This window comes from Danio rerio, chromosome 6, assembly GCF_052040795.2.
Source record: "Danio rerio strain M-AB ecotype USA chromosome 6, GRCz13ab, whole genome shotgun sequence".
Taxonomy (NCBI): Eukaryota; Metazoa; Chordata; class Actinopteri; order Cypriniformes; family Danionidae; genus Danio; species Danio rerio.
Window position 1 is genome coordinate 32,937,501 of NC_141026.1, and position 26,867 is coordinate 32,964,367.

At 34.8% G+C, this 26,867-nt stretch overlaps 4 protein-coding genes and 1 long non-coding RNA gene across 8 annotated transcripts in view; 3 read left to right on the plus strand and 2 right to left on the minus strand.

Moving 5' to 3' along the window:
- dnai4 (dynein axonemal intermediate chain 4) overlaps positions 1-7,829 on the plus strand; it is a 13,947-nt gene extending 6,118 nt beyond the window's left edge. The window contains exons 6-18 of one of the 4 annotated variants that reach the window (XR_015492788.1): positions 1-60; positions 159-341; positions 1,081-1,266; positions 1,369-1,523; positions 1,659-1,745; positions 2,328-2,409; positions 3,624-3,778; positions 4,185-4,273; positions 4,372-4,470; positions 4,567-4,793; positions 7,008-7,161; positions 7,267-7,336; positions 7,408-7,596. The exon at positions 1-60 is cut by the window's left edge and continues 80 nt beyond it. Coding sequence is in view for 2 of the 4 variants with exons in the window: in XM_087255619.1 (XP_087111745.1) it covers positions 1-60; positions 159-341; positions 1,081-1,266; positions 1,369-1,523; positions 1,659-1,745; positions 2,328-2,479; positions 3,624-3,778; positions 4,185-4,273; positions 4,372-4,470; positions 4,567-4,793; positions 7,008-7,161; positions 7,267-7,317 (1,598 nt within the window). In the remaining 2 variants the exon portion in view is untranslated. 4 annotated transcript variants of the gene reach the window in all.
- The window catches only part of lepr (leptin receptor), an 847,758-nt gene that overhangs the window by 255,981 nt on the left and 564,910 nt on the right, over positions 1-26,867 (minus strand). The window lies entirely within an intron of this gene.
- On the plus strand, positions 12,317-16,855 carry insl5a (insulin-like 5a). The gene is given in 2 exon segments (NM_001037669.1): positions 12,317-12,503; positions 16,719-16,855. Coding segments are annotated over 2 exon segments (324 nt in total).
- LOC147843542 (uncharacterized) lies at positions 18,497-21,381 on the plus strand. Its single transcript, XR_015493772.1, has 2 exons — positions 18,497-20,869; positions 20,923-21,381. It is a non-coding gene; the product is annotated as an uncharacterized LOC147843542 (long non-coding RNA).
- The window catches only part of sgip1a (SH3GL interacting endocytic adaptor 1a), a 129,137-nt gene continuing 122,540 nt past the window's right edge, over positions 20,271-26,867 (minus strand). The window contains exons 29-30 of the mRNA XM_087257473.1: positions 20,909-26,234; positions 20,271-20,855 (exon numbers count right to left, since the gene is read on the minus strand). Coding sequence (XP_087113599.1) covers positions 26,212-26,234 — 23 coding nt within the window. The 3' untranslated portion in view covers positions 20,271-20,855; positions 20,909-26,211. The remainder of the gene's footprint in view (positions 20,856-20,908; positions 26,235-26,867) is intronic.

Genomic DNA, 26,867 nt, shown 5'->3' on the forward strand with positions numbered 1-26,867 from the left:
TCAGTGATGCACCAAAGACAAAAGAGGTCCAGTGTGATAGCATTACAATGGTGGACAAAGGTATACTTTATATACAAAGTCCACATCTTATCTCCTTTAAGAAAAAGGCACATCAAAGTGATTTAAATGTTACTTTTCATGTCAAAAACTGTATCCAGCTGTCATGTGCACCGTCTGGGACATGTACGATTCATTCAACAATATTAGTGATGTCAGAGCAAACACTGTGGTGTCATCTGAAAGACATGAGGCGACTATCCCAGAATCCTCCTCTGAGGGTCACCTTGTGCACCCTAAGAGATCTAACCAGAGTCTGTCTGTGGTCAGCACAGTTAGCACAGGTAAATATATTTTTCATTAAACAAATTTTCTAAAAAGTTAAGAATAGTGGACCTCAGTTTTATATCAACACATACTTATGCAAAGTAGCACCCTTAAGTGGTTCCAAACGTTTATTTCTTCTGGTGAACTCTAAAGATATTTTGAAGAAAACCTGTAAACGTTCACCTCCATAGTAGGAGAAACTATGAGAATCAATTGTCACAGGTTTCCAGCTTTCTTTAAAATATCTTCTTTAATGTTCAACAGAAGAAAGAAAGCCATTAAGGTTTGAAAATGGGAACATTTTTGCGTTTGGTTGAACTACAGTACCCCTTTAACATGAATAATTATTTTAAAACATTAATTAATACAAGTTGGCATTAATTTCAAAATTACAGTTTTTGATTCTGATTTTGTATAAATCAATAATGTTTCATGGAAATAAGCAACCATGAATTAACCATGACCACGTTTAACTGCTTTTGCTCAATTGCTTATGTTAAGGAATGGAAATTATTTTATCGACTAACATTTTGGCTTGTGAATTTTTTAAATAAATACTGCTAATTATTATAAATCATTAATTAAAATGTTTAATGTAATTTCTGACTTCTTTTGTTTCAATTTTTTTTCCAATTTTTTAAAAAATAATTTATTATTCCACCTTACCTCATGATAAAATTATCAAATAAAATATGTTTTTGGAAATGAATGAATTAATGAATGTTTCAATGGTGTTACTTCTGACCATATTTTCAGTCAGTGGCTCAAGCACTCATATTGAAAAGATGGCTTGTGTGCTTCCGCTGGATGAAGAGCCAGACCTGCAGCTGATCTTACAGTCAGACAAACTTAAGCAGGATCTGGCCTTGATGGAGCGAGTGGTTCTGGCTAATGTCTTCCAGCCCAAGCTTGCAGCATACAGACAGCTGCCAATTATAGAAGGTTATTTCTCTTGTATACCATCTACAAAAAAAGATCTGATATTAAATGTAATATATAAACATTTGACATTTGCTGTAATATGTATACTGCTGTGTTGAATAGACCCAGACTGTGTGCAGATGGTGATGGAGGAGGAAAGTTGGACAGAGCAGTCCAAAAACTCTCAATGTCCATTCCTTGAACGTCTCTGGGACTTCAGCTGTGAACTTACAATGGGGCGAAATGTTACCTGTATGGTCTGGAACAAGAAAAACCCAGTACTATCCAACTTGCCAACACATTTATTACATATATTACATTACATAAAATTACATTATATTTGACCCATTAAATATAACACATATTACATTACATTATTATTGAATGATAAAACAGCATGTGTTTACTTGCAGGATCTTCTTGCTGTGGGATATGGACAGGTTGAGTTCAAAAATCCAAATTCTGGACTTGTGTGCTGCTGGTCTTTGAAGAACCCAACGGTATTCTGCACATTTATGCATACTTTAAATATAAATGGCGTAAAGAAGCAACAAAATTTAGCAATACTTCAAAGTGTTTTATTATAGAATTTATTTAAGATCCAACAAGAACTGTTTATTCAAAGGCAGTGCTTTGCAGTGGCCTGCATAATAATATTAACAATAATGTTAATATTGACAATAATGTATTATTAATGTATAAGTAATTTGCAATTATTATTGTTATTATTATTTTAATATAATAATAATAATAATAATAATAATTGCACATTAATTATACATTAATAATACATTATTGTTAATATTATTATTGTCATTATTATTTGCATTATATAATACAATATTAATTCAATATCATTGTCAAACTAATTGTTGTTACACAAGAAATAACAATAAAAATATATGCGAACCTCTTTAAAAATGATCTGCATTCGCTACTCTTTCTTTCAAAGTAAACAACACTAATATTTTATTATCCATGCAAAGTGTCTAGAAACATGTTTTAATATCCACTTTTATTTATATGCTTTAGCATGTCATGTCATCATTATTATTTTTTAAATATGTTTGTTCATGTTTCAGTGGCCTGATCGAGTCTTTCATTGTGAGAGTGGAGTCACTGCACTGGATTTCTCAGCGAGTAATGCCAATCAGCTGGCAGTAGGCATGTATGATGGCACTATTGCCATCTATAACGTACAGACTTCAGAACAAACACCCATCACTGACAGCAGGTGGGGCTGTGAGCAGTCTTCTTCTTGTTCAGCTATTAAAATAAGTACCAGTAGTTGTGACTTAAATAATTCCAAAATTACTTATCAATTTACTGTTACACATTAAAAAATAACAAAAGTTAGTTAGCATATCCTGCTGTTTGATCATGGGTGTTTTCCATTTATTTAGAATTTTGATTTGCACTATGAGATCTTTATGTCTGCTGTGATAACATTTGATGTTGAAATGTTTAACATACTTACTTTTATTGACATTTTACTTTGAAATTATATACTGTTTGTGTATTGCTTGTTGTTGAGGTAGATGGCCATAAATTCACTTTAACTTTAATTTATCTAAAATTTGTTATTATATTTTAAATCAGAAGCTTGGAAAATCCAACCAATTAATGAGCAGCATTTATCTAGTCAAGTTTTTTTTTAAATATAACATATAGTACTCAAGAGCAAGAAAGCCATGTTATAAAAACTATAACTAGTACTTAGTTCTCGCAACTGGTACCAGATCTTTTTTTATAGGTCTCTAGAATGCTTCATTCTGATTTGTCAATTATGACATTCCAAGGCTGTATGTTATTTCTAGCTTTGTAGCCAATCAAAAAGTAAAATACCTTAAAGAGGCCAATATTGTCCTTAAAATTTATTTTGAAAATTATAGAAAAAAGGATTTTCTCCAGAATAAAACAATATTATAAGTAATACTGTGAAAATATAATTCCTCCTTTAAACCACTTGGGAAAAAGAATAACATTTTACAGAAGGGCTAATAATTTTGACTTCAACATATACAGTTGAAGTCAGATTTATTAGGTTAAATAAGTTAACTAGGCAGGTTAGGGTAATTAGGCAAGTTATTGTATAATGATGGATTGTTCTGTAGACTGTTGAAAAAATAGCTTAAAGGGGCTAGTAATTTTTACCTTAAAATGGCTTTTAAAAAAATAAAAACTGCTTTTATTCTTGTCGAATTAAAACAAATAAGACTTTCTCCAGAAGAAAAAATATTATCAGACATACTGTATAAATTTCCTTGCTCTGTTAAACATCATTTGGGAAATATTTAAAAAAGAAAAAAAAAAGTCAAAGGGGGGCTAATACTTCTTACTTCAACTGTATTGCATTGACTTCACTCATCTCATCCTAGTGACTGTGCAAACCTGCACACAAGTCCAGTGTGGCAGCTAACATGGATAGATCACGAGGATGGTCTGGCTGCAGATAAAGGGGAAATACTGGTCTCTGTGTCGTCTGATGGAAGAATCAGCAAATGGATCCACTACAAAAGCATGGAATGCGTTGGTATGTTCAAATGAAGACCACAAATAAGACAGACCAACAAATGAGTGTCGTCACCAAAAGTAAAAACTGTCAGTTTTCTCTCACATTCTTCATGCTCCAAATTTGTAGGTCTTCCTCCTTCTGTCAAGCGCAAAATAAGTAAAAAAAAAAGTCTTGTTAATGTTTGATGTAAATGTGTTTATTTATTTTTATTTAAATACAATGAAATTAAAGGTGGTTTATGTATTTAAATTAAGGTGTAATGTACAAATTTTCTAGCCTATATGGTTTAACAGGAAACCAAATCTTTATATTGCACAGATATTTATTATGATAGCCCAAAACTTGAGTTTAGCTGGTTTTTAGAGACAGAAGCTTTATTTCCTAATGTCTGAGCATTATGTTAACTCGTTTGTAATTTGTCTAGACCTGATGAAGCTAAAGATACACGACCTGCAATGGAAACGGCATATATCATCACTGACTCCAGGAATGTGTTTCGATTTCCATCCTAATGTGAGGCCAACAGTACATTGAATACAGTATTTGATCTCATATATACATTATACACAGAGGATCAAAAAGCTGTTAATGCTGTTGCTGTTATCTTACAGGATTCAAAGATCTACTTGGTTGGAACAGAGGAAGGTCATATTCACAAGTGCTCTTCTTCATACAATGAGCAGTACTTGGAAAGTTACAAGGCCCACAAAGTGCGTGTAAATCTTTGTCTCATTTTAAAAGAGCTGTATAGTTGAATAATGTATAGTCCATCTTCATGTATCTTCTTTGTCCACTCATTTCCCCAGCGTCCAGTCTATAAGGTAACATGGTCGCCATTCTGCTCAGACGTTTTCCTAAGTTGTTCTTCAGATTGGACTATTCAATTGTGGAGGCAGGACCTCCAGATACCTGTGATGGGTTTCACCTCAGGCCAGAGGGTTGTGTTTGATATCATGTGGTCTCCACACTGTGCTACTGTCTTTGGTGCTGTCAGCGAGGGCAAGGTGGAGATCTGGGATCTGAGAGTCAGTAGGTAAGGTCTTGTGCACTAGACAATAAATGCTTGTGTCGATGTGCAGGTTCGCGTCTAATAACCTTAGCGTGCAGGCTCCAAAAACAACTCTGTAACTTCAGTCAAATGCCAAGCAGCAACAGATGACTATAATGTCAACATGTATTAAAAACAGCAATATTGGTAAGCTCAGGTCAGAATGGTCATATATATTCTGTCAGACAGACTTGGTCTACACCACTAACTTTTCGGAATTTGCGCTGCACAGAAAAGAGCACCAGGGATGTAAATATTATTATTATTATTATTAATTACAGGTGTTATGCATGAAAGATAATCAATGAAATAATAATATATGAGAACATTTTCACATAATTTGCCTATATATTAAATTTGCTGCTGTTTATCTGCAATTTATAATACAAAATAAGGATTTAGTAGTACACAACGTTCATTTATTTGTTTGTTTATTCTACATTTTTACACTAGTTTGAATTTTAAATTAAATTATATATATATAATAGTAAATAAATATATATAGTAAATAAAAAATATCGTATTTTGTTTAAAGTTTGACATGCTAGAGTAAAACCAGGACTATATTTTGGAATCATAGATGTAGTAAAAACACCTATTTGGTGACTCAGCAAATATAGTTATTTTTATTCATATACCCCAAATTGATTAATAGTGATATTCATTCAATTATTCATTTTCTTTTCTCTTTTCGGCTTAGTCCCTTTATTAATCTGGGGTTGCCACAGTGAAATGAACCGCCAATTTACCAGCATATGTTTTACGCAACGGATGCTCTTCTAGCTGCAACCCATCAATGGGAAACACCTATACACTCTCATTCACACACATACACTACAGACAATTTAGCTTACTCAATTCACCAATAGCGCATGTCTTTGGACTTGTTGGGCAAACCGGAGCACCTGGAGGAAAACCAGGGAGAACATGCAAACTCCACACAGAACTGCCAACTGACCTAGCTGAGCTGACTCTGCGACCTTCTTGCTGTTAGGCGACAGCGCTACCCACTCTGCCCCCACACCACCCTTTAATAATTATATAAAAATAATTAATAATTTAATAGGATCCTAAAAATTGCTTGCCATTTTGAATTTAATATATTGAATATACTATATGACATAACAGATGTTTTACAAAACAGCTGAATTTTTTGAACAGCTGAACTGTCTCTCTGTTGTCTAATGAATATTAATGACTATTTCTGTTTTTACATTTGATATTTTTTATATACCTTTCTAGCACCTTCTGCAGATTTGACCCCAAAAGTGCAAATGAGATACTCATATATAACAAATTTGTTTTTATAATTACAAATACAAGAGCATCAAGAGCTGAGGGGTCCCATCTGTTGAAGATAATTATGTGTGCATATTTCTTCTTTTTTAGTTCACATTTGTTTAATTTAGTGCAGTCCTTCAGAAACTACATTAAAATACTTGTGTTTCCCAGAAATATCATAACTATTTTGGAAATGTTCTTAATTTATCACATTGATTTTTGAGCATCAGAGAAGTTTTTTTTTTTTTTTTTACATTTGTGAGGGTCTCAGATGTCCACTGTGAAACTAGGGATGATAATCTTACTGCCAGTGTTGAAAAGCCAAAGACTGTGCAGGAGCTGAAGGATTTTTTTAGTAGAACAGTGGTCCATTTCAGTGACTTAGGAACAGCAATAATATAAAGATTAACACTTTTTATAATTACAAAGAAAAAGAGACCAAGAATCAAAAGTTTATCAATTCAGTTATTTTGTTTTACAAGAAAAATGTAAACATCTGTTAGTGGAAAAGTCTTATTTGGGACAGTATTATATAAAAATAACATACTTTTATGACTTTCATAACTATCAAAAAATAAAAGAAGAGATATTGAAAGAGTATGTATATTGGCTCAGTTTGACTTATTTTGGCTCAGTATGACAAATATGCTACTGTTGGTGCAATGCCTCATTCAGCACACTAAATAAAAAAAAAATAATAATAAATTACACAATTTTTATGATCCCTCCTATTTTGTTAAAATGATCAACATTTTTTCCCATTCTGCAGAGGGTTTGATCTTACATCTTATAGTTCTGTTATATGTTTGTTATACTGTATGTTTATATGCATATGTAATATTTTAACACAATTCTTAAATTTTCAGAGCTTGATTTTTTTTTATTGTCTAGAATGTGATGGTCTTTATTTTTTAATAGTTTGGACCCAACATTAGTTAACTGGACGAGTCCAGGAGTGAATCCAACAGCTCTGTTGTTCAGTCCAGAGACAGACTGTGTTCTGGTGGGAGACAGTGAGGGTCAGGTCACGGTGTACAAGCTGAAAAACATCACAGCTGGGGGAGGATCACAGGTGAGGCCTTATCTGCTCATTTACTTGAGGTTCGACCTGAGTCACTCTCAAAGTAACCCATTTACTTAAATGGTCAGATCATTTATATCGCCTGTGTTTCTGCAGGGGGAGACACTGAAGGATGTAATTCAGTCCACACTGTCCAGCCAACACTGACGAGCATTAAGAAAGACTGGTAAAGGGTCATAGAAGGCTCATGCTGTTTGTTTTTACCTCTCCATCATCATAATCTATATTCTCTGGCAGACTGAGAGACTCCATTTTACATAACAATGGGATTACAGCAAACATACCTGTTTGAGCCTTATTGTGCATCCTAAATTATGGAAAGGTAAATTTATTTGTTGTTTTACAAGATTTTTTATGCTAAAAACACGTACATTACAATGTAAGTACTACTGTACAACAACATTACAGGAACAGTTTACCCCAAAATTAAAATATATTCATTATTTACTCAAGTTTAATTCTCATATTTAGATGGAAACATGACTATTGGTTAGCATTCACAAAATTCTTTAAAATATGTTACTTTGTGTTTTGGAAACAAGTGGAGTGAGAGCAAATGATGACATGTTCATGAATATTCATCTATGGGTGAATAATATAATTAATCAAAATAGTGGTCTTGTGTTTCTAAATATTAAACTAGCATAGATATACACTGATCAATGCTCAAACATGTTTGTTTTTTTTCCAAATACTTGTCACATGCATTATATTTTGTGTGGGAACGACGGACATAATGTAAGTGTTTGTTCTGTTGTAATGGACAGCCAGTTTTATGACCACTTGCCCGCCACATATATCAGCTTATCTACCAAATGAGGACCACATCACACTTTTACAAATGACTGTCATTATTGAGCTGTTGTTCTGTCGTACAACCCAGAAAAGCATGCAATCGAAGCTTTTTAGTACAAATCAAACAATTTAGCAATGAAGATGCTACTCTGCTTATATAAGAGAGCTTTTAAAAAGGACAGCTGTGACATTATGACAGGAAATGAGTTCTGCTTGTTTACTAATGTATATGGAACATTTTATCCATATGGCATATGATTATTTATATACAGTAAAACACTTTATCCCATCAGGTTTTAAGTTGAAGGACAGGTTGATGTTCATAATTCTCTAAATAATAATTATAACACAATACAACTATTATATTAATTATACATGTTGTATTCTGTTATATTATAATTATTATATAGAGAATTATAAGCATTAGTTCATTATATTAAATTATGTTAAATTGTATTATATTATATTATACTTCACTGCCTCACAGTTATAACTTTCAAGTTAATACAGTGGAAAAAATGTGTGACTTTTTTAGACACATTTAAATTTGGTATGCAATATAATATAATTTTTATCAGTATTATATTCTACAGCAAATGTAATTGCTGGACAGGCTCCAGGATCCCAGTGTGGAGAAGTGGTTTGGAGGTTGGATAGTAACATGTAATATGATAACCAAAACAAGATTTATGAACTCTCAGCTCTAATCTTATAAGAGCTTAATGTGCCGTAGAGGTACTTCCACAGATTTCCATATATTGCTATATTATTCAGCAAATTCATGTTATTGACAATGTGATTTCAACTACATATAATATAATGTAATGTAATGTAATGTAATGTAATGTTATATAATATAATCTAATATAATATAATATAATATAATATAATATAATATAATATAATATAATATAATATAAAATAATATAATATAATATAATATAATATAATATAATATAATATAATATAATTTATAAAAGTCGCTTATTGGCTTAAAGAGCCCATATTATACATGAAATAGGGTCATATCCTGGTTGTAAGGGTCTCCAACAACAGTCTAATATGCATGCAAGGTCAAAAAACACTTTCATGGTCTTATAATCTGCATTTATTTTTAGCTTATTATCCCAGCGACTCCTGTATGAATCGTCCAGTGATTCATTTGTTCCCATACCCCTCCTTAGCGCGGAGCTAATCTGCGCTGATTGGACCGATGACAGTCTGTCGCGATTGGTCGACTGCCTTCAGTCAGAGAGGGAAATGGTCAATAGCTAATCAGCAATTTAAAAAGTAATCACAGTTCATACACGCTCGATAGTGTAGGCGTGGATTTTAGCTGCCACACTATGGCGAGTGGATAGTGCCACAGATAACCGAACGAAGGAGACAGTCGTGTACTCGCCATACCACACACACAAAAACACACACACACCTCCGGATGACAACGCTCCCGCTTCCGCCCGCACCCGCCAGGTTTTAGCCTGAGAACCCGCTCCGTTTTCTGCCCGCCGCGCCCGGTCCCGCTAGAGCGGAGAACACAACCAAAAATCACCCAGTATACAGTCCAGTCCAGTATAAACACACACACACAGCACAAAGCTCGTTCGTTCGTTCGCGCTCTCTCTCTCTCTCTCTCTCTCTCTCATACGCGCGCGTGCACTAACACACACAAGCACCACGCAGACTCTCTCTTTCTAATTCGCATAGCAATATCCGTGATATTGCTAGACAGCCCGCTCCCGTCCCAAATTAAACCCGTTACCGACCGCTCCCGCGATTTATTCGGAAATTTATTCCCGCGGCTGTCCCCGCGCCAGATTTCTGCGGCGCGGGAATAAATTTCCGAATAAATCGCGGGAGCAGAACTCTAGCACGGAGCTCCATAAACAAACAGCACGCGTCGCGTTTTTAACGTGACTTTGCACGCGATAAGATAAAATATCCAGTTAACCTGATACAGTACACTCGGTTACAAGTAACAAATCACAACTAAATACATTTGCAAGCTAGAGTAAACGAGGCAACAACTTTAACCGCATGTACTTACACTTGAGAAATGGAAGAAACCCATCCTGACGTCCATCAGTTACTCTTTACTGATCCTTCCTTTAACAAACTCAGATGAAGTATTCTTTGTAGCATGTAGCTTCCAGAAGTTTCCAACTGCTTGGTTATAATGCTGATGTTTCATCTTTGGGTAGAGACTCAATATAATGTCCATCTGCAGTGTGACTTCAATCGACCGGCATGTTTGTGTGCGTGTGTTTGTGGGTGTGCGTGTGTTTGTGGTTGTGTGTGTGTCTGGGTTTCTGCGTCAGAGGGCGGGGCCTCAGGTTTGAAATCTCCCGGGTTTGCGCGTGCACGTGAATAACTTGGTTTCGTTCGTACGTCATGGCGAAACACCTAATGAGTCGGTATCAAGGCGACTCGTTTGAAGCACTATGAGTCGACTCTTTTATAGATGAATCAACAGTTTTAAACACTGTATTCTTACAGATTTAAGCCTTAGCTGGATACTTCACTTCACTTAGAGCTGTGTTACACACTACATGGAGGGGAATTTTCAAAAAACCATAATATGGGCTCTTTAAAGCATGCAAATAGTTGTAGTTGCAGTATCTAACATTTATTTGTGAAAAAGCATATTCAATGGTCTTCTTCCAGATTCATTAGGCACAAATTACAAATGAAGAATTCATTTTTACACATGACTTTATGCTCAGTTGACCTAAACCATTCATTTTCTTTTATATATTAAAGCTTTTTCTCAGGGTCAGATAGTGAGCATTTTTAGGATTAACTTTATAGCATTGATTATGGTGTGTATTACAATAAAATCAAAGCGCTTTAACTAAAACCCTTCATTTTGTGGAAAAGTTTTCAACAACAGCAATGACTGTAGCTTGGAAAAAGATTACAACTAACACTTCGAAAAGTTACAGTAGTCAAAAAGAGCATGAAGTAACCAAGGATTTTCCAGTTATTTTTAGTCAGGTTTAGATCAGGGCTCTGTGCTTACCCTTTTCTTACCCTGTTCAGAGCTGAACTGTAATCATTTTTAATAACGTTGATGAATTGAGATTCTCTACTTTATCTTGTTCTCTGGGCATTTGTTTTTCAACCCAATTCTTGAGGAACTTGAATGAGTTATCACAGATTGGGAACTTGAATCACAGATTGGGAACTACCAATTTCTTTTGGTATGGCTGAATGGTCTTTATGCCTTTGGCTTTCATCTGGACAACCTGATGTTAGTGGGTTTGTCAATTTGGCCCACCATCTTGCAAAGTCAGTGAAAATAAGAAAGTTAATATCTGTGTGAACTGGACGTTGCTGAGACTTGTAGTTTTTCGTACTTTTGCTACCAACTGATATTGAGAAGGGGCCGGGGCTTTCTTTTTACAAATCATTCTATAGTAGCAAACTAATGGTAAGAGCGGCGTGATTTAGAATATTGTGGCTGAAGCTATCATTTTATGTCTAGGATCACCACTCCAAACAGAAACAAATGATGTTTGAGGCTTGTCAAAATAAAGTATATTACAAACAGGTTCCTTAGACCAATAACCAGGAGAAATGTCACTGTGGATCTAAAATTTTTTTTATTAGTATATGTTTTATTTATATATTATTTATATTTTTATACAGTTTTTCAGAATGAAATATGTGAATCTGCTAAGTTTCACATGTAAAGCAGGAAACAGGACAAAGCAGAGACCTCGAAATTTAGGAAATTGTAAGTTGATCTCTAATTTTGATTCTCGATTAGGCCAACTTTCTTTTTGTTGAAAAACAAGTTTTCCCCATTCGTTATATCTAGCTACTATAATTGATTTCATCTGACAGACTTTTATGTCATTTTGTCAGTAGACATCCAGCCATAAAACCATAATGGCTGGGATTATAGCCATATTGCTCATTTGCACTCTTTTTCGTAGACCAGCCAGGTTTAAGGGAACATAGTTTGATGGTCACATCAGCAGATAGTGGACATCTGTTTTGCTCGGGGAGCACCGTTGCTCTTTATGTGACTGGATTATCCCTTCATTAAAGAGAATATCATTGCCATAAGCCCATTAAACTGGAGATGTTAAGAGACAACAGCTTGTCCCTAAGGATGTAATTTGGTTCCAGATTGGTGCAGTAAAGCACCTAAATACCTGCTGGCCTTTGCTTTTGTGACCAAACTTGTTTGACTTAAGGGGATCGAGTGAAGTTGGGTGGGGTTTGGCGCTCCGTTCCACAGGTCGCCATAAAATGGAGTCGCGTCTCTTTGAGAAAACCAGACGTTCGCGAGCGGGAGATCCAGAAGACCCGAGAGAGAGACTTGGCGCGCGTCACTGAAGTAACTATGAGGAGCATGTGTCGTCCGGCCGTCCTGCTGCCGGTTCTGCTGCTGTGGTCTGTGTGTAGTGTGTGGGAAGTGCAGGCGGATGTCAGGACGGTGAAGCTGTGCGGCAGAGAGTTTATCCGCGCGGTCGTCTATACGTGTGGAGGCTCCAGGTGGAGGAGGCTCAGCAGCCCGCAGGATGGAGAAGGTGAGTCTGAAACATCAGCACATTCACCGGCTTTTTAGGGCTTCAGGGCGAGTTTAGTTTGTTTATGTTAATAATAAATAAAGGCACTTGGTTGCACTTTACTTTTTATACATCAAGGCTAACGTGTTTTATTATCCATAAGTACTTAAATAACACCATGCCGAAAAGGGCTGTAAAATAAAGTGCTAGTATTTTTATTTTTCAAATTAAATTCTTTATAATTTGTAATTATTTCGATTATTTACCTTATGGTTGTAGGCGTTACGATGATGCAGTGGTAACACGATCGCCTCACAGCAAAAAGGTCACTGGTTCAAGCTGGGTCAGTTGGCATTTTTGTGTGGAGTTTGAATGTTCTCTCCGCGTTCGCGTGGGTTTCCTCTGAGTGTTCCACTTTACCCTACAGTCCCAAGACATGTATAGGTGAATGGGTAAGGTAAATTGTCCGTAGTGTATGTGTGTGAAAGAGTGTGTGGTGTTTCCCAGTAATGGGTTGCAGCTGGAAGGGCATCTGCTGCATAAAACATATGCTGGATAAGTTGGGAGTTCATTGCACCGTGACGACCCCAGATTAATAAAGGGACTAAGCCGAAAAGAAAAATGAATGAATGACATTACTGTATTATTAGTCACGTGTATACAATTGGGCCTTCTTATAAAAGATAGAAATACATTTACACAAAATAAGATCAGCATTTTAGATATGCTAATAGTTTTACACTATACTTTATTAATATTGTATTACAAACCATGCATGTCATCCCTAGCCTGTTCATAATTAAAATGAAAAGGCTTAAAATCATTTAAATAATTGAATAAATAATAAATTAACAGGTGAAATAAACAGATGAAAGATATTTAATAAAAGTGAAAAATATTTAATAATATATAAAAATGCATATTATTATGTTAAAATTGTTGTATTGAAATGTTATACAAATAACATTCTATTATTTGTATTTTAATGTTTGTATATATTGTTTTCAATTTTTTTGTTTACATTTTATTTTTCCATTTTTATGTATGTCTATATTTTTTCATTTTAGTTAATTTTGTCAAAATAAAAAAGAGATTTTTTATTGTTATATTTTATTATTATTACTATTAATTATATTTTTAAATTTTGTTAGTTAACATTTATTTTCTTTCAAGTTGCATACATGATTTTAATTTTTTAGTTTATATTATATTGTATTATATTATATTATATTATATTATATTATATTATATTATTCATTCATTTTCTTTTTGGATTAGTCCCTTTATTAATCAGGGGTCGCACAGCAGAATGAACCGCCAACTTATCCAGCACATGTTATTACGCAGCGGATGCCGTTACAGCTGCAACCCAGCACTGGGAAACACCCACACTCTTGTATTCACACACACACTCATACATGGCCAATTTAGCTTATTCAATTCACCTATACAGCATGTCTTTGGACTGTAGCGGAAACCGGAGCACCCGGTGGAAACCCACGCCAACACGGGGAGAACATACAAACTTCACAATTCAATTCAATTCAATTCAGCTTTATTTGTATAGCGCTTTTACAATGTAGATTGTGTCAAAGCAGCTTCACATAAATGGTCATAGTAACTGGAACAGTGTGGTTCAGTAACTGGAACAGTGTGGTTCAGGTTTTAGTGTTTAAGTTCAGTTCAGTTCAGTTTAGCTCAGTTCAGTGTGATTTAATCATTACTGAGAGTTCAAACACTGAAGAGCAAATTCATCGATGCGTAGCTCTACCAATCCTGAACCATGCGAGGCAGTGGCGACAGCGGAGAGGGAAAAAAAAACTTCACCTGATGGGAGTGAAGAAAAAAAACCTTGAGAGAACCAGACTCAGTTGGGCACGACCATTTTAATTTCTCCGCTGGCCAAAAGTCTTGTGCAGAACTTCATTCGCCGTGGTTTATGCTGGAAGATGGCCTCAATGAAGACTCGTCTGTCCCTGGAGCGTCGCTGGAATCAGACACATGTTCTCCACTCCCCACGACCATCAGCGCAGCAGCAGCTCAGGATATGGCCTGGTCCCGGATATGGAATCCTTGGGATCATCACGTCGCTGGTCTTGGATCCAATCAGTGACTCCGCCTAATCTGAGGACCTCGGACCTCACACAGAAATGCCAACTGACCCAGCCGGGGCTTGAACCAACGACCTTCTTGCTGTGAGGCGAAAGTGCTAACCACTGTGTCACCCTATATTATATTATATTATATTATATTATATTATATTATATTATATTATATTATATTATGTTATATTATATTATATATTCAGTGTTATTTTAGCAAAATTTAGTAACAAATACAGCATTAATACTATGCTCATTTTTTGAATATTTAATTCAAAGTAAAATTAAAAAGAGACACTTTTTTGGCCACTAGCTGAATTTTAAGTCAGATTTTAGTTTTCTGGTGATTGCTAATTTCTCTAGTATTTTTCTTTGCTTTCAGCCGGGGAAAAAATAGCTGAGTAGCATAAGGTTCCACTATTTGTATATGAATGTAAGTGTATCTTCTGCCTGAGCCGTCAGTCCTGATGATATTCAACAGAATACTTTTTAAATTGTATCAGTGAGCTCAAGTCTCCTCCAGTCAGCAGCAGATGAACAATGTCTGGTTAAATTAGTTTCCCATTAGACTGACACAAGTTGAGTTAAAGCAGAAAACTTCTGTGTCATTTTCACAGTGCAGCAAACATTTCTGTCAATCACTTCACTCCAGAACTCGCTGCATACTTTATGTCCTTCAAAACACTGAAGAACAGTGACCTGCCGCTTTTGATTGTTTGTTTGTTTGTTTTATTCTAATTTAAAGAAAAAATACAAAATGCACTTATGTTTTTTCTTTGTTGCACTTTATTTATTTTGTGTTAGTAGATTTTACAAACCTAAAAATCCTTTAGGTTTCTACCTTCCTTTACCTTTACCAAACCTAAACTCTTTACTTTGGCTCCCGGTCAGATTATGTGCTGATTTAAAAATGACTTTATTATATAAAATGCCTTGAGAAACTTAATTTAATTTAAACTTAGTTTTAAAGGCGCTTTATAAAAATTAATTTATTATTATTATTATTAATACATTTTAAGGCTGTTTTCTCTAATTTAGTTCAATCTCCTGCACTGATCCATAAATTTTCACCTCACCAAAATTGACGTACATCACCATCATCAGTTTTGTTCATACTTACAGTTAAAGGCAAATTATTATCTCTCCAAATTGCAATTCTTTTTCAAATAAGGACATTCTTTATTTCCTATAACATATTTTATTGTTAAATGAAAATATCTTTTAAGGTCAATTTTATTAGCCCCTTAAGAAAATATATTTATTTTTCCTGTTGGCTATATACAGAACAAACCACTGTTGTCCAATAACTTGCCCATGTTAACTTAATTAATCTAGTTAGTTGCACTTTAAACTGAATACTAATATCTTGATTACAATAAATTTTGTAAAATGTACTGTCATGACAAAGCCAAAATCATTTTTTATTATGTTTAAAAATGTGTTAGAAAAATAGCCTGATTAAACAGCACTTGGATTTACAGAAATTGTAATAAATTTGCCTTGTATGTTTTTAAAAAAGGATATTTGCATTCATATTTTGCCTTATTAAATAAATTTTATTCTACAAAAACTTTTTTTCTCTCTCTCTGGCTGCTCATAGTATTTTTCTAATTCTCAAAATTAATAAAGTTTTGATTATATTTTTGTTTTAAAATTATTCAAATTTCTTGTTTTAGTTTTTTAATCTAACATTCAGATTTTTGTAAATTAAAAAAAAAAAACAACAACAAGAATTTGAGTTTAAGAAAAGAAACCTGACTTTATATGATGTTCAGGTTTTTGTAAATGAAACAAAACAAAATCTAAGCAAGAACTTTGAACCTTTTATATAAGGTTCAGAGTTTTGCAAATGCAAATAAAAAAACTATAACAAAAAAAGTTATCCTGACTCATTTTCTAATGTTCAGATGTGCTAAATTTTTGCAAATTAGCATATTTCAATAAACAACACCCTATTTGCATATTTAAACATAATATATTAGTAAACATGATCCAAAAAAGTCTTTGTGGATGTATGCAGATAAATATTAGTTCATTTTCCATGTCTCACCAGATATAATTTTCTAAACCTCTGAATCTACATAGTCTTTTGGGTTTGAATGTGAAGTAATGCGGTGTGTTTGTGTCTGTTCAGGTTTTCTGAATGGAGGGGTCAGCTCCAGTGTTGAGGATCTCGGAGAGAGTCTGGACTCTGCTGTAAGCAGACGAGACCTCGATAGCATTTGCTGTCAGTTTGGCTGCAAGAAAAGTGACCTGACGTTCCTCTGCTGAGCACAGACTCTACTTTTCTCTTCTTTTTCTTACACATTATTGAGTTCAGGTGAATATGAACACTTCTCTATAAAGTGTACATTCAGTTGTTATAACTACTTAATTTGCAGAAAGATTGTGTTAATTTACATTATTTGGATTTGATCTTTCTTCTGTATTGTATTTAAAAAATAATTGTGAGTTGGTGGAAGGCAGTAATCAATTGTTTTAATTGTATATTGTATTTTGCAAACTTTGTCAATAAATATTATTGCATACACATTGTGTTCGTTTTCGCAATGTCAATATAGCTTCACATGTAACATGAAGAAGTTAATGTTAAAAAATGTTTATTAAATATTTAATGAATTTTTACTAAATCTTCCACCATTTATTGGCTTAGAATATTAATTCCTAAAATAGCATTAATACTAATGTATCAAATAATGTTAGGAATGAATATTCCTTTAATATTATTATTTTAATTAATATTAAGATTTTAATAAACATTAAAAAATAAATGTTATTATTAACATAAACTACTTTTATACATGTATTTGGAGTGTTTACATTGCAATATAATATTTTGTCAAATGTAATAATTAGCAAATTGTTAAAAAAAATTACCATATTGTATCATTTAATGGTTTAGAATCCTAATGTACCATTATTGCTAAATTAATATTTAAAAAGAATTATAATAAAAAATAATATTAAATATTTATCACATCATTTTAGTAATGAATATTTTAATGAACATGTTTTAATATTTTAATAATTAATATTAATTTAATTATTAAATATAATTCTTAATATTATCATTAACAAACTAATTTTCTAAATTTATGGGCCCTATCATACACCTGGCGCAATGTGGCGCAAGGCGCGACGTAATAGTTGTTTGCTAGTTTCATTTTGACGTTTTGCACCACGCTGTTTAAATAGCAAATGCATTTGCGCTCATATGTGTGCCCATAGGCGTTCTGGTCTAAAAAAGGGGTGTTTTGAGATGCATTGCTGGCACGTTGCTATTTTGAGAAACTATAATAGTCTGTTCTATAGACCAGAACAAAGCCGGTCTATTGTTCAGTGCAGAGCGCGTTAGTTGTGCGCCTCGCTTACACACTGCTTAATACACACAAGATGTAGAGCAACACGCAAATATCTTTCCATATGAAAAAGAATTAAAATATTAAGGTATATATTGGATTAAATAAAAATAATTAAAATAATACGAAACATTATTTTCTAGCCTACATAAATACAAAAAACATACTTTCATGCCCTCTTCATCTCGGGGGGGCTTTTTTCAGTTTATTCATGACAATTTGCTTTTGTGTAATGTTATTATTCTTAGCAGTATTATTTATTATATCCATATTTATATTTGTTTTATTAAAAACAGGATTAGATTTGTCCACCTGTCAGGTTTTAGACCATTTGGGGCACAGCATGTGTAATGTGTTATTATATAACTCAAGTTTTTGAACACACTTTGTTATTACTGTTCATTTATTCGTTTGCTGGAAATTAGAACTGAATTTAGAAAGAGTTTTAAAGAGCCCATATTATGGGTTTTTGAAAATTCCCCTCCATGTAGTGTGTAACACAGCTCTAAGTGAAGTGAAGTATCCAGCTAAGGCTTAAATCTGTTAGTGTACAGTGTTTAAAACGGTTGATTCATCTATAAAAGAGTCGACTCATAGTGCTTCAAACGAGTCGCCTTGATACCGATTCATTAGGTGTTTCGCCATGACGTACGAACGAAACCAAGTTATTCACGTGCACGCGCAAACCCGGGAGATTTCAAACCTGAGGCCCCGCCCTCTGACGCAGAAACCCAGACACACACACAAACACACACCCACAAACACACACACACACAAACACGCCGGTCGATTGAAGTCACACTGCAGATGGATATATTGAGTCTCTACCCAAACATGAAACCTCAGCATTATAGCCAAGCAGTTGGAAACTACTGGAAACTTCTGGAAGCTACATGCTACAAAGAATACTTCATCAGCGTTTGTTAAAGGAAGGATCAGTAAAGAGTAACTTACTGATGGACATGTCAGGATTTTTCTTCCTCCATTTCTCAAGTGTAAGTACGTGCGATTAAAGTTGACTCTAGCTTGCAAATGTATTTAGTTGTGATTTGTTACTTGTAACCGCGTGTACTGTATCAGGTTAACTGGCTATATTCTCTTATCGCGTGCAAAGTCACGTTAAAAACACGCCGCGTGCTGCTTTGTTAACGGAGCTCCGTGGACGAGGAGTAGTGTGTGTGTCTGTGTGTGCGCGCGCTGTCTTCCGGAGGTGTGTGTGTGTGTGTGTGTGCGCGCGCGCGCGTTGTCGTCCGGAGCAGGGTTAAGTGCGTGTGCGTGTTTGTGCAATATGTGTGTGTGTGTGTGTGTGTGTGTCTGTGAAAAGAGCAGAGTGAGAAGCTAGGAGATCTCCTCAACTGCTTTTGGAGTTTTTGCTCAATAAAATAGTTAGTCGTCTGTATTTTCAAGTCCATAGTCTGTATTTACATTGACCCACTGACAGCTAAAATCCACGCCTACACCATCGAGCGTGTATGAACTGTGATTACTTTTATATTGCTGATTAGCTGTTTGGCATTTCACTCTGACTGAAGGCAGTCGACCAATCGCGACAGACTGTCATTGGTCCAATCAGCGCAGATTAGCTTCGCGCTAAGGAGGGGTTTGGGAACAAATGAATCACTGGACGATTCATATAGGAGTCGCTGGAATAATTAGGTAAAAATAAATGCAGATTATAAGACCACGAAAGTGTTTTTTGACCTTGCATGCATATTAAACTGTTGTTGGAGACCCTTACAACCAAGATATGACCCTATTTCATGTATAATATGGGCTCTTTAAAACAAATCTTTGCGCTTAACAAACGAAATTAATTATTTATAGGCTAATTGATGTCTGCGCTTACAAGGTATCCACGAGAGCGAAAGTAGATAATTAGAAGGCCTTTTCTCTCATTCTCGCGCTGTAGATGCTCTGTTTTACTGTTTTCTCTCTAGTGAAGCGCTCAGTGTTTCCATTTACAAAGTCGCCATGTAAATAGCAAATGCACCATGGCGCAACGCAACTGGCTCTTAAAGGGAATGGGAGATGAGACTCTGATTGGTTTATTCTCAAAACACACCTATAACTCATTAAGAAAATAAGCTCAACCCTTTTCGAAACAGATTTTTCCGTCCTTATATTAGCAAAAGTAGATTCTGACACGCCCTTGATGCGTTTGCACCCTGCGCTTTGCTCATGGATTGTCGAAATAGAGCCCTATATAAGTAAAAAATAATATTGAAAGTTTTTACACCAATATAATGTTCCATCATATATAATACTTTTAGGTTTTATTTTGTTTTTATTTATTTCATTGCAACAAATTTTGCATGTAACACACCACATCCACTTATCAGGCTTATGTTTTATTGTTTTGGAAAGAGCAAGGTAATCTCAATATTTCAAATCTTTGTTAACATTTTTTTTGTACAAACACAGCTTGCACATGTTGCTGGGAAGAGATGATTTACAGTTACCAGACAGCAAACACACACTCTCACACACGCATTCCCTCCCACGCATCACACACATACTACATTCACACACAGCTCCACGTACATCTACACTGACATGAGTTTTCTCGCTTCTGTTGCGCATCTGAGTGACGTTTCACCATGTAGACATACTGATAAAGCACTACACACACAATTCAGTTCATAGCTGTTTTTTTTCCTTTTTCTTTCAACTGCGAGACTCTTGATTTGTTCTTCAGTTAATCTCAGTGCAATAAAAAAACCCTTTAGTTACAGTGCTCAGAAAATATGCAATGCAGTGTTTAACAGATGCCGCTGAATGTGGATGGAAACATAAAAAAACAGTTTTCTTCTTCAAACATCGCACTGGCATAAAGTTGGTTTGATGCTTAATATCTGCAAATTTTGGGACCATCTCTAAAATTATACACTGTAAAAAATTATAAGTTGACTTTACTTAAAATAAGTGAGTAAATCCAATTGCTTTAAAAATTATAAGTTGACTTTACTTAAAATAAGTAAGTAAATCCAATTGCTTTAAAAACTATAAGTTGACTTTACTTAAAATGAGTGAGTAAATCTGTTGCTTTTGAAACAATAAGTTGACTTTAATTAAAATTAGTGATTAAACCTATTGCTTTTGAAACAAAAAGTTTACTTTACTTAAAATAAGTGAGTAAACCTGTTGCTTTTGAAACAATAAGTTTACTTAAAATGAGTGAGCAAGCCTGTTGCTTTTAAAACGATTAGTTTACTTTACTTAAAATAAGTGAGTAAACCGGTTGCTTTTAAACAACAAGTTGACTTTACTTAGGATAAGTTAGTAAACCTGTTGCTTTTGAAAACAATTAGTTGACTTTACTTAAAATGAGTGAGTAAAGCTGTTGCTTTAAAAATAATTAGTTGGCTTTACTTTTAGTGAGTAAACCTGTTGCTTTTAAAACGATAAGTTGACTTTAGAATGAGTAAACTTGTTGCTTTTTTAAACGATTAGTTGACTTAAGGATGAGTATACCTGTTGCTTTTAAAACGATTAGTTGACTTAAGAATGAGTAAACTTGTTGCTTTTTTAAACGATTAGTTGACTTTAGGATGAGTAAACCTGTTGCTTTAGAAACAATAAGTTGATTATACTTAAAATAAGTGAGTAAGCCTGTTGCTTTTAAAACGATTACTTGACTTAACTTAAACTAAGTCTACTAAAAATTTTTAAAGTAAATTAACTAAGTGCATGATTATAAAAAATAAGTTGAATCAAACTAAAACAGTTCCAGGTTTAGTGTTCCAGGGGTTTAGTCACTTTTTAAGTGAATTCAACTTGTCACTTTTAAGGCAATGTATTTACTCACTTTTTTTAAATTTAAGCAATCATTTTTTACAGCGTAGAAATATAATATGCTGCAATTTAAAGCTAAATAACACTCAGGGCCTACTCACACTATGCTATCCGAACCGTGTCCAGGCAAGTTTCCTGGATCATTTGAGAAGTGTGAGTGCTTTGAATAGGGCTCAGGCACGGTTCACTTGGCCGACCCTGGCCCGGTTGGAAGAGGTGTGCCTGCGCACGGTTCACTTGGGCGCGGTTTGCTTGTGCAAAACGCGCCTAAGCCCGAAACTGAAAGCTAGACGTGACTTTTAAGGGACTGTTTCATAGATTTATTAATCATTCCAGTTCAGTGAACACAAATTATTATAGTTTATTAAAGACGCAAACCTCTCACTGCACGACAGCTGCACCTTCAGCAAACCTTCCAGTTCCTGCAGCACGAGGACTTTATGGTTGTTTATGAGCATCAAAAGTAGCTGATCTGTTCGGCAAAATATTTGACTGCGTGTCACAGGATTTCAAACGACTTAAACGATATAACTAAAGCAATTACCACTGAGCTGAGCGAGAGCGCTTACTGAACAGCGCAGCATCGATGATGTAATCGTGCCCAGGCCCAAATGTATTGTGAGTGCGGGCCGTCGGGGGAGATGGGAGGGGGGACAAGCATGCTTCGATCCGGTTCAAGTTAACTGTACATAGTGTGGGTACGCCCTTAGTCATAAATCTAAAAAGTGTCAGCTGTAATGTGAACAACTTTTATACTTATTATATTCATTCAAGTAAACTATCAAATCATATAGATATATAATTGCTGTATAATATTATTGAGTTTTAAAGGGATAGTTCACCCACAAATAAAACATTTACTTATAAATTACTGAACTTCAAGTGTATCCAAAGCTTCAGAAGTTTGTTGTTAAAAATATCTTTGTGTTCAACAGAAGAGAGAAACTGGTGAATGTCTATTCTTGTGAACTGTCCCTTTAAATAAAGATATATTTTGTGTACAAGCGTATGTGGCTGTGAATATTGTTTTAATGTACAGGATATCAAAACTACAAGGTAGACCTACACTAGATGAACACTTTATAGTCTTAATATTGAATAAGTCATTATCTTCAAATGCTACTCATCTTTAAATTACAGCACATTTTGTTTACCTATTCGGTAGTAAAGAACAACATATAATTTGAGTTAATTTGGTTCGGTCCCTTTTTTAATCTGGGGTCGCCACAGCGGAATGAACCGCCAACTTATCCAGCATATGTTTTACGTAGCGGATGCCCTTCCAGCTGCAACCCATCTCTGGGAAACATCCATACACACTCATACACTATGGACAATTTAGCCTACCCAATTCACCTTTACTGCATGTCTTTGGGCTGTGGGGGAAACCGGAGCACCCAGAGGAAACCCACGTCAACACGAGGAGAACATGCAAACTCCATACAGAAACACCAACTGACCCAGCCGAGGCTCGAACCAGCGACCTTCTTGCTGTAAGGCGACAGCACTACTTACTGCGCCACCCTTGAGTTAATTTGAATAAATATAAAAAATCTGAAGGGTATTCATTATATCAGACAACTACATTAACGCTTAAATTTGGATTTAGGACTTTAAAGACCTGGTATACTTCAAACTAAGCTATTTTAATTAAAATTCTTTGTTTGAGGGATAAAAAAAGTTTGAAATCATTTTAGAGTCGCTCTGCCTTTTTTTTTTAAAACATTCCAACACCCCAGCACTGCAGGTGGTACTTCTTTGATGTGATCACAGAGCATACACCCACCCATTGTGTAATAACCACGAACCAATGGTAACTTAAAGCCAGGATACACCAAGCCAACAACTGGCTGTGGGGCTTTATTGTTTTGTTGATTAGGCTAATTGTTTGGTGTGCCCCCCTCATCGGTTCTCCTCGGGTGAACATCGAATCACATTGGCCAAATTCAGCATCATGAATCGGCCCTCTGACTTTCAAGTAAACAATTCAAGTCAAGAAGAAACACAAGGAGGCTAGCTGTAATTTCACAACATTTCTCTAATATTTGCAAACAATTTGGATTATTAAACACTTAGAAATAAAAGAACAAAATCTGTCACTGGGACTGTACCTTTTCAAAAGGTACATTTTTGTTCCTAACAGATACTTAAAGGTACATATTAATACCTAAAAAATACAAATGTGTGCGTTACATTAACTTAAAAGGGAACCCTAAAGATTTAAAAGTGTACCCTAAAGGCACTATCTACCTGTATTTAGAAAAGAAATCACCCCAGTGACAGATTTTGTACCTTTATTCTACGAGTGTAATTTAACAAACAAATTTGCAGGAGCAAATCTCTCCGTGGTGAATTACAATTACTGTGATTATGGTACTAAATGCTGTTTGAGTTATACTTTGTCTTGGCGTGTTGGAATTCGGTCCCTTTTTGTCGAATGAGCAAACAGAAAACAAAAAATATTGCCCCTGTGCATGTGTAGAACGCAGCTATTGTTTCAGTCAGCTTTCGTCCATTTGGTGTGTTCACAGGGAGCTTTTTGGTTTTGTTTTTTGCTAGCTGTTTGGCATTTGATTGGTGTGTCCCAGCCATTAAAGGTGTTTAGGAGCCAAAACCGAACTCCTCCCAAAAGATTGCTTTCAAACTTGTGTAAAAATCTCAAAACAAACTTCGATTTTTTTTTTTTAAATGACTTCATATCAACTTATTAATCGATTTCCTTTGAAGTGTTGCCTTAAGTCATTCTCATCAAATACATTTGAGCTTTAAATTCTGGCATATTCTGTGTTTGTAGCTTTAGAGGCGGTCCCTAAACTTGCAAATATCAATCCAACATCAAACCAAACCAAAATCATCACTAGACACTAAAAGGGATGGAACCGAAATGTTTGTTCTTGACAGTGAACTTCTGAACACCTGGTAAGTTAAACAGTAACACAGTGTTTTTTTTTTTCCTTTTCATCATTGTTTTTTTTTTTCCACAAGAAACAATAGTTTTCACTTTATTCATAGGTTTAAACATTTAAAAAATATGCAGCTTATTTTCTCTTAAAGGACAATTCTGGAGATACACGTACAAACAAAAATAAAGAAAGAAAAAAAAAAGCGATTTGGTCATTGAACCACTCAAGAACCTTGTCATCTCACAGAGACCGTTACCGTTTGCAAAATAAAGATGTTCTCAAGCGCAGGGCTCATGCTCAGGACACTGAAGTTGTTTTTTTTTTTTTTACGTGAGGCTGAATATACAAACACATCTGCATGAATGAGAAAACAATTTACAATGTCCAAAAGCTCAACTAATAGTGCCGCTGTACATTAACACTGTCAAAACATTAAGCATGACGCGTTTAGGTAGATACAGCATCCTTCTCTCTTTCAAACGTCACCCCTCGACCCAATATATACCCTATATTTTCTGTTGCGCTTGAGTTTTTAAAAAAATTATATCTGAAATAAATTTAAAAATTATACCTCGGCATTATACTGTACACAGCTTACCCAACTACACAGATAACAAAAACTCCTAAAGTATGATACCATTCAAAGTCTATTCATATACAATTTAACTGGTTTCTTTTTTTGTTTATATATATGTACAACAAATTATGAAATAAATAAAAATAGAATGATGTCATGTACTCTGATGTCTAGCACTGCTCCCTCGGGAACAACGGAAAGGCTATTTAACAATACGAGAAACACCAAACGGCCTTCAAGATATATGTATTTATATATATTTATATTGATTTTTCTGTTGAGGAAAATTAAGTCTGTGTCTATTGCAAGCCGGAGATTTTTTCTTTTTAAAGCAGTGGCTGTCTAAAAATTCCAAGAGTTTCAACAAAATATAATTTCTATAATTTTTTTCTCCAATTAACGCACCTGACTGCACTGAGTGAATTAAAATGCGATATTCCTGAATACATTTTCATGACTAGATGTGCATGAGCAACACCAAAACCCGGCGCAGATCTCAAACTACATGCAACAGTATAGCGCCATCTTGTGGCCAAGGCTCATTCCTCTTTTAGACAGTCAGTCAGTCCGTTGTACTAATTTGCTACCTTGTTCGAAAAGGTGATACTTTTGACAAACTGAATGCATAGAGTAAGAAAAACAGCACGTTTAGTATCACTTGTAGAGAGAATTCAGGTTCAGGTAGGCACAGCCAATAACACGTCGGACAGAAAGAAGAGGCTAAAACCTTACGAACAAACCCAGGCCGTAATACGGATGTTGCAAAGTGAATACAGTTTACGAATATAAGAAGTACACCCTAAAACGGTCCACATTTTATCATTTAGAATGCAACTCATATAATACTGCTGGAGTGTGTGAGGATCCACCTGTATCGCACATCTACAAAGGTTCATCCATATAAGGTCAGGTAGGGGTCAGGCTTCACATCTGTCCTGTGTTTAAAGATTCAGAATTGGTCCAAATGTGCAGACTTGCATGGGTCAGAGGTGGTGTTTAGTTGTCTGCCATGTATTTTCCTGTAAAAAAAAAAGAAAGATACATGCACATTACACATTTCTAAACATAATAGTTTTAATAACTCATTTATAATAACTGTTTTTTTTTATCTTTGCCATGATGACAGTAAATAATATTTGACTAGATATTTTTCAAGACACTTCTATACAGCTTAAAGTGACATTTAAAGGCTTAACTAGGTTAATTAGGTTAACTAGGCAGGTTAGGGTAATTAGGCAAGTTATTGTATAACGATGGCTTGTTCTGTTGACCTGGGGTTCTCAAACTTGTCAGCTCGCGACACCTAAAATAACAACACCAGTGACTCGCGACCCCCTCTATCCTCAGGTGGTTATAAGCAATCGAATATTGCACACAATGGTGCACATACACTAACAGGAACTATATAAACAGGTTTATTGACATCACAAAATAGTGCAAAAGTCTATTTTTTACAATCATTATTGATTTATTTTATATTAATCTCATATAGTAAGCACAATGTTTATAGCACAATACTATTCTTGGTTTAATTTTGAAGACTTGGAGATCATCCTCCTTGTTCAGTCGTGGCCTTTTTTAATGTATGTGAGTGCCATAAAGGTGTTAAAGTTTAACACTGTACTGTAAATTCTGCAAGTAATGCTATTGCT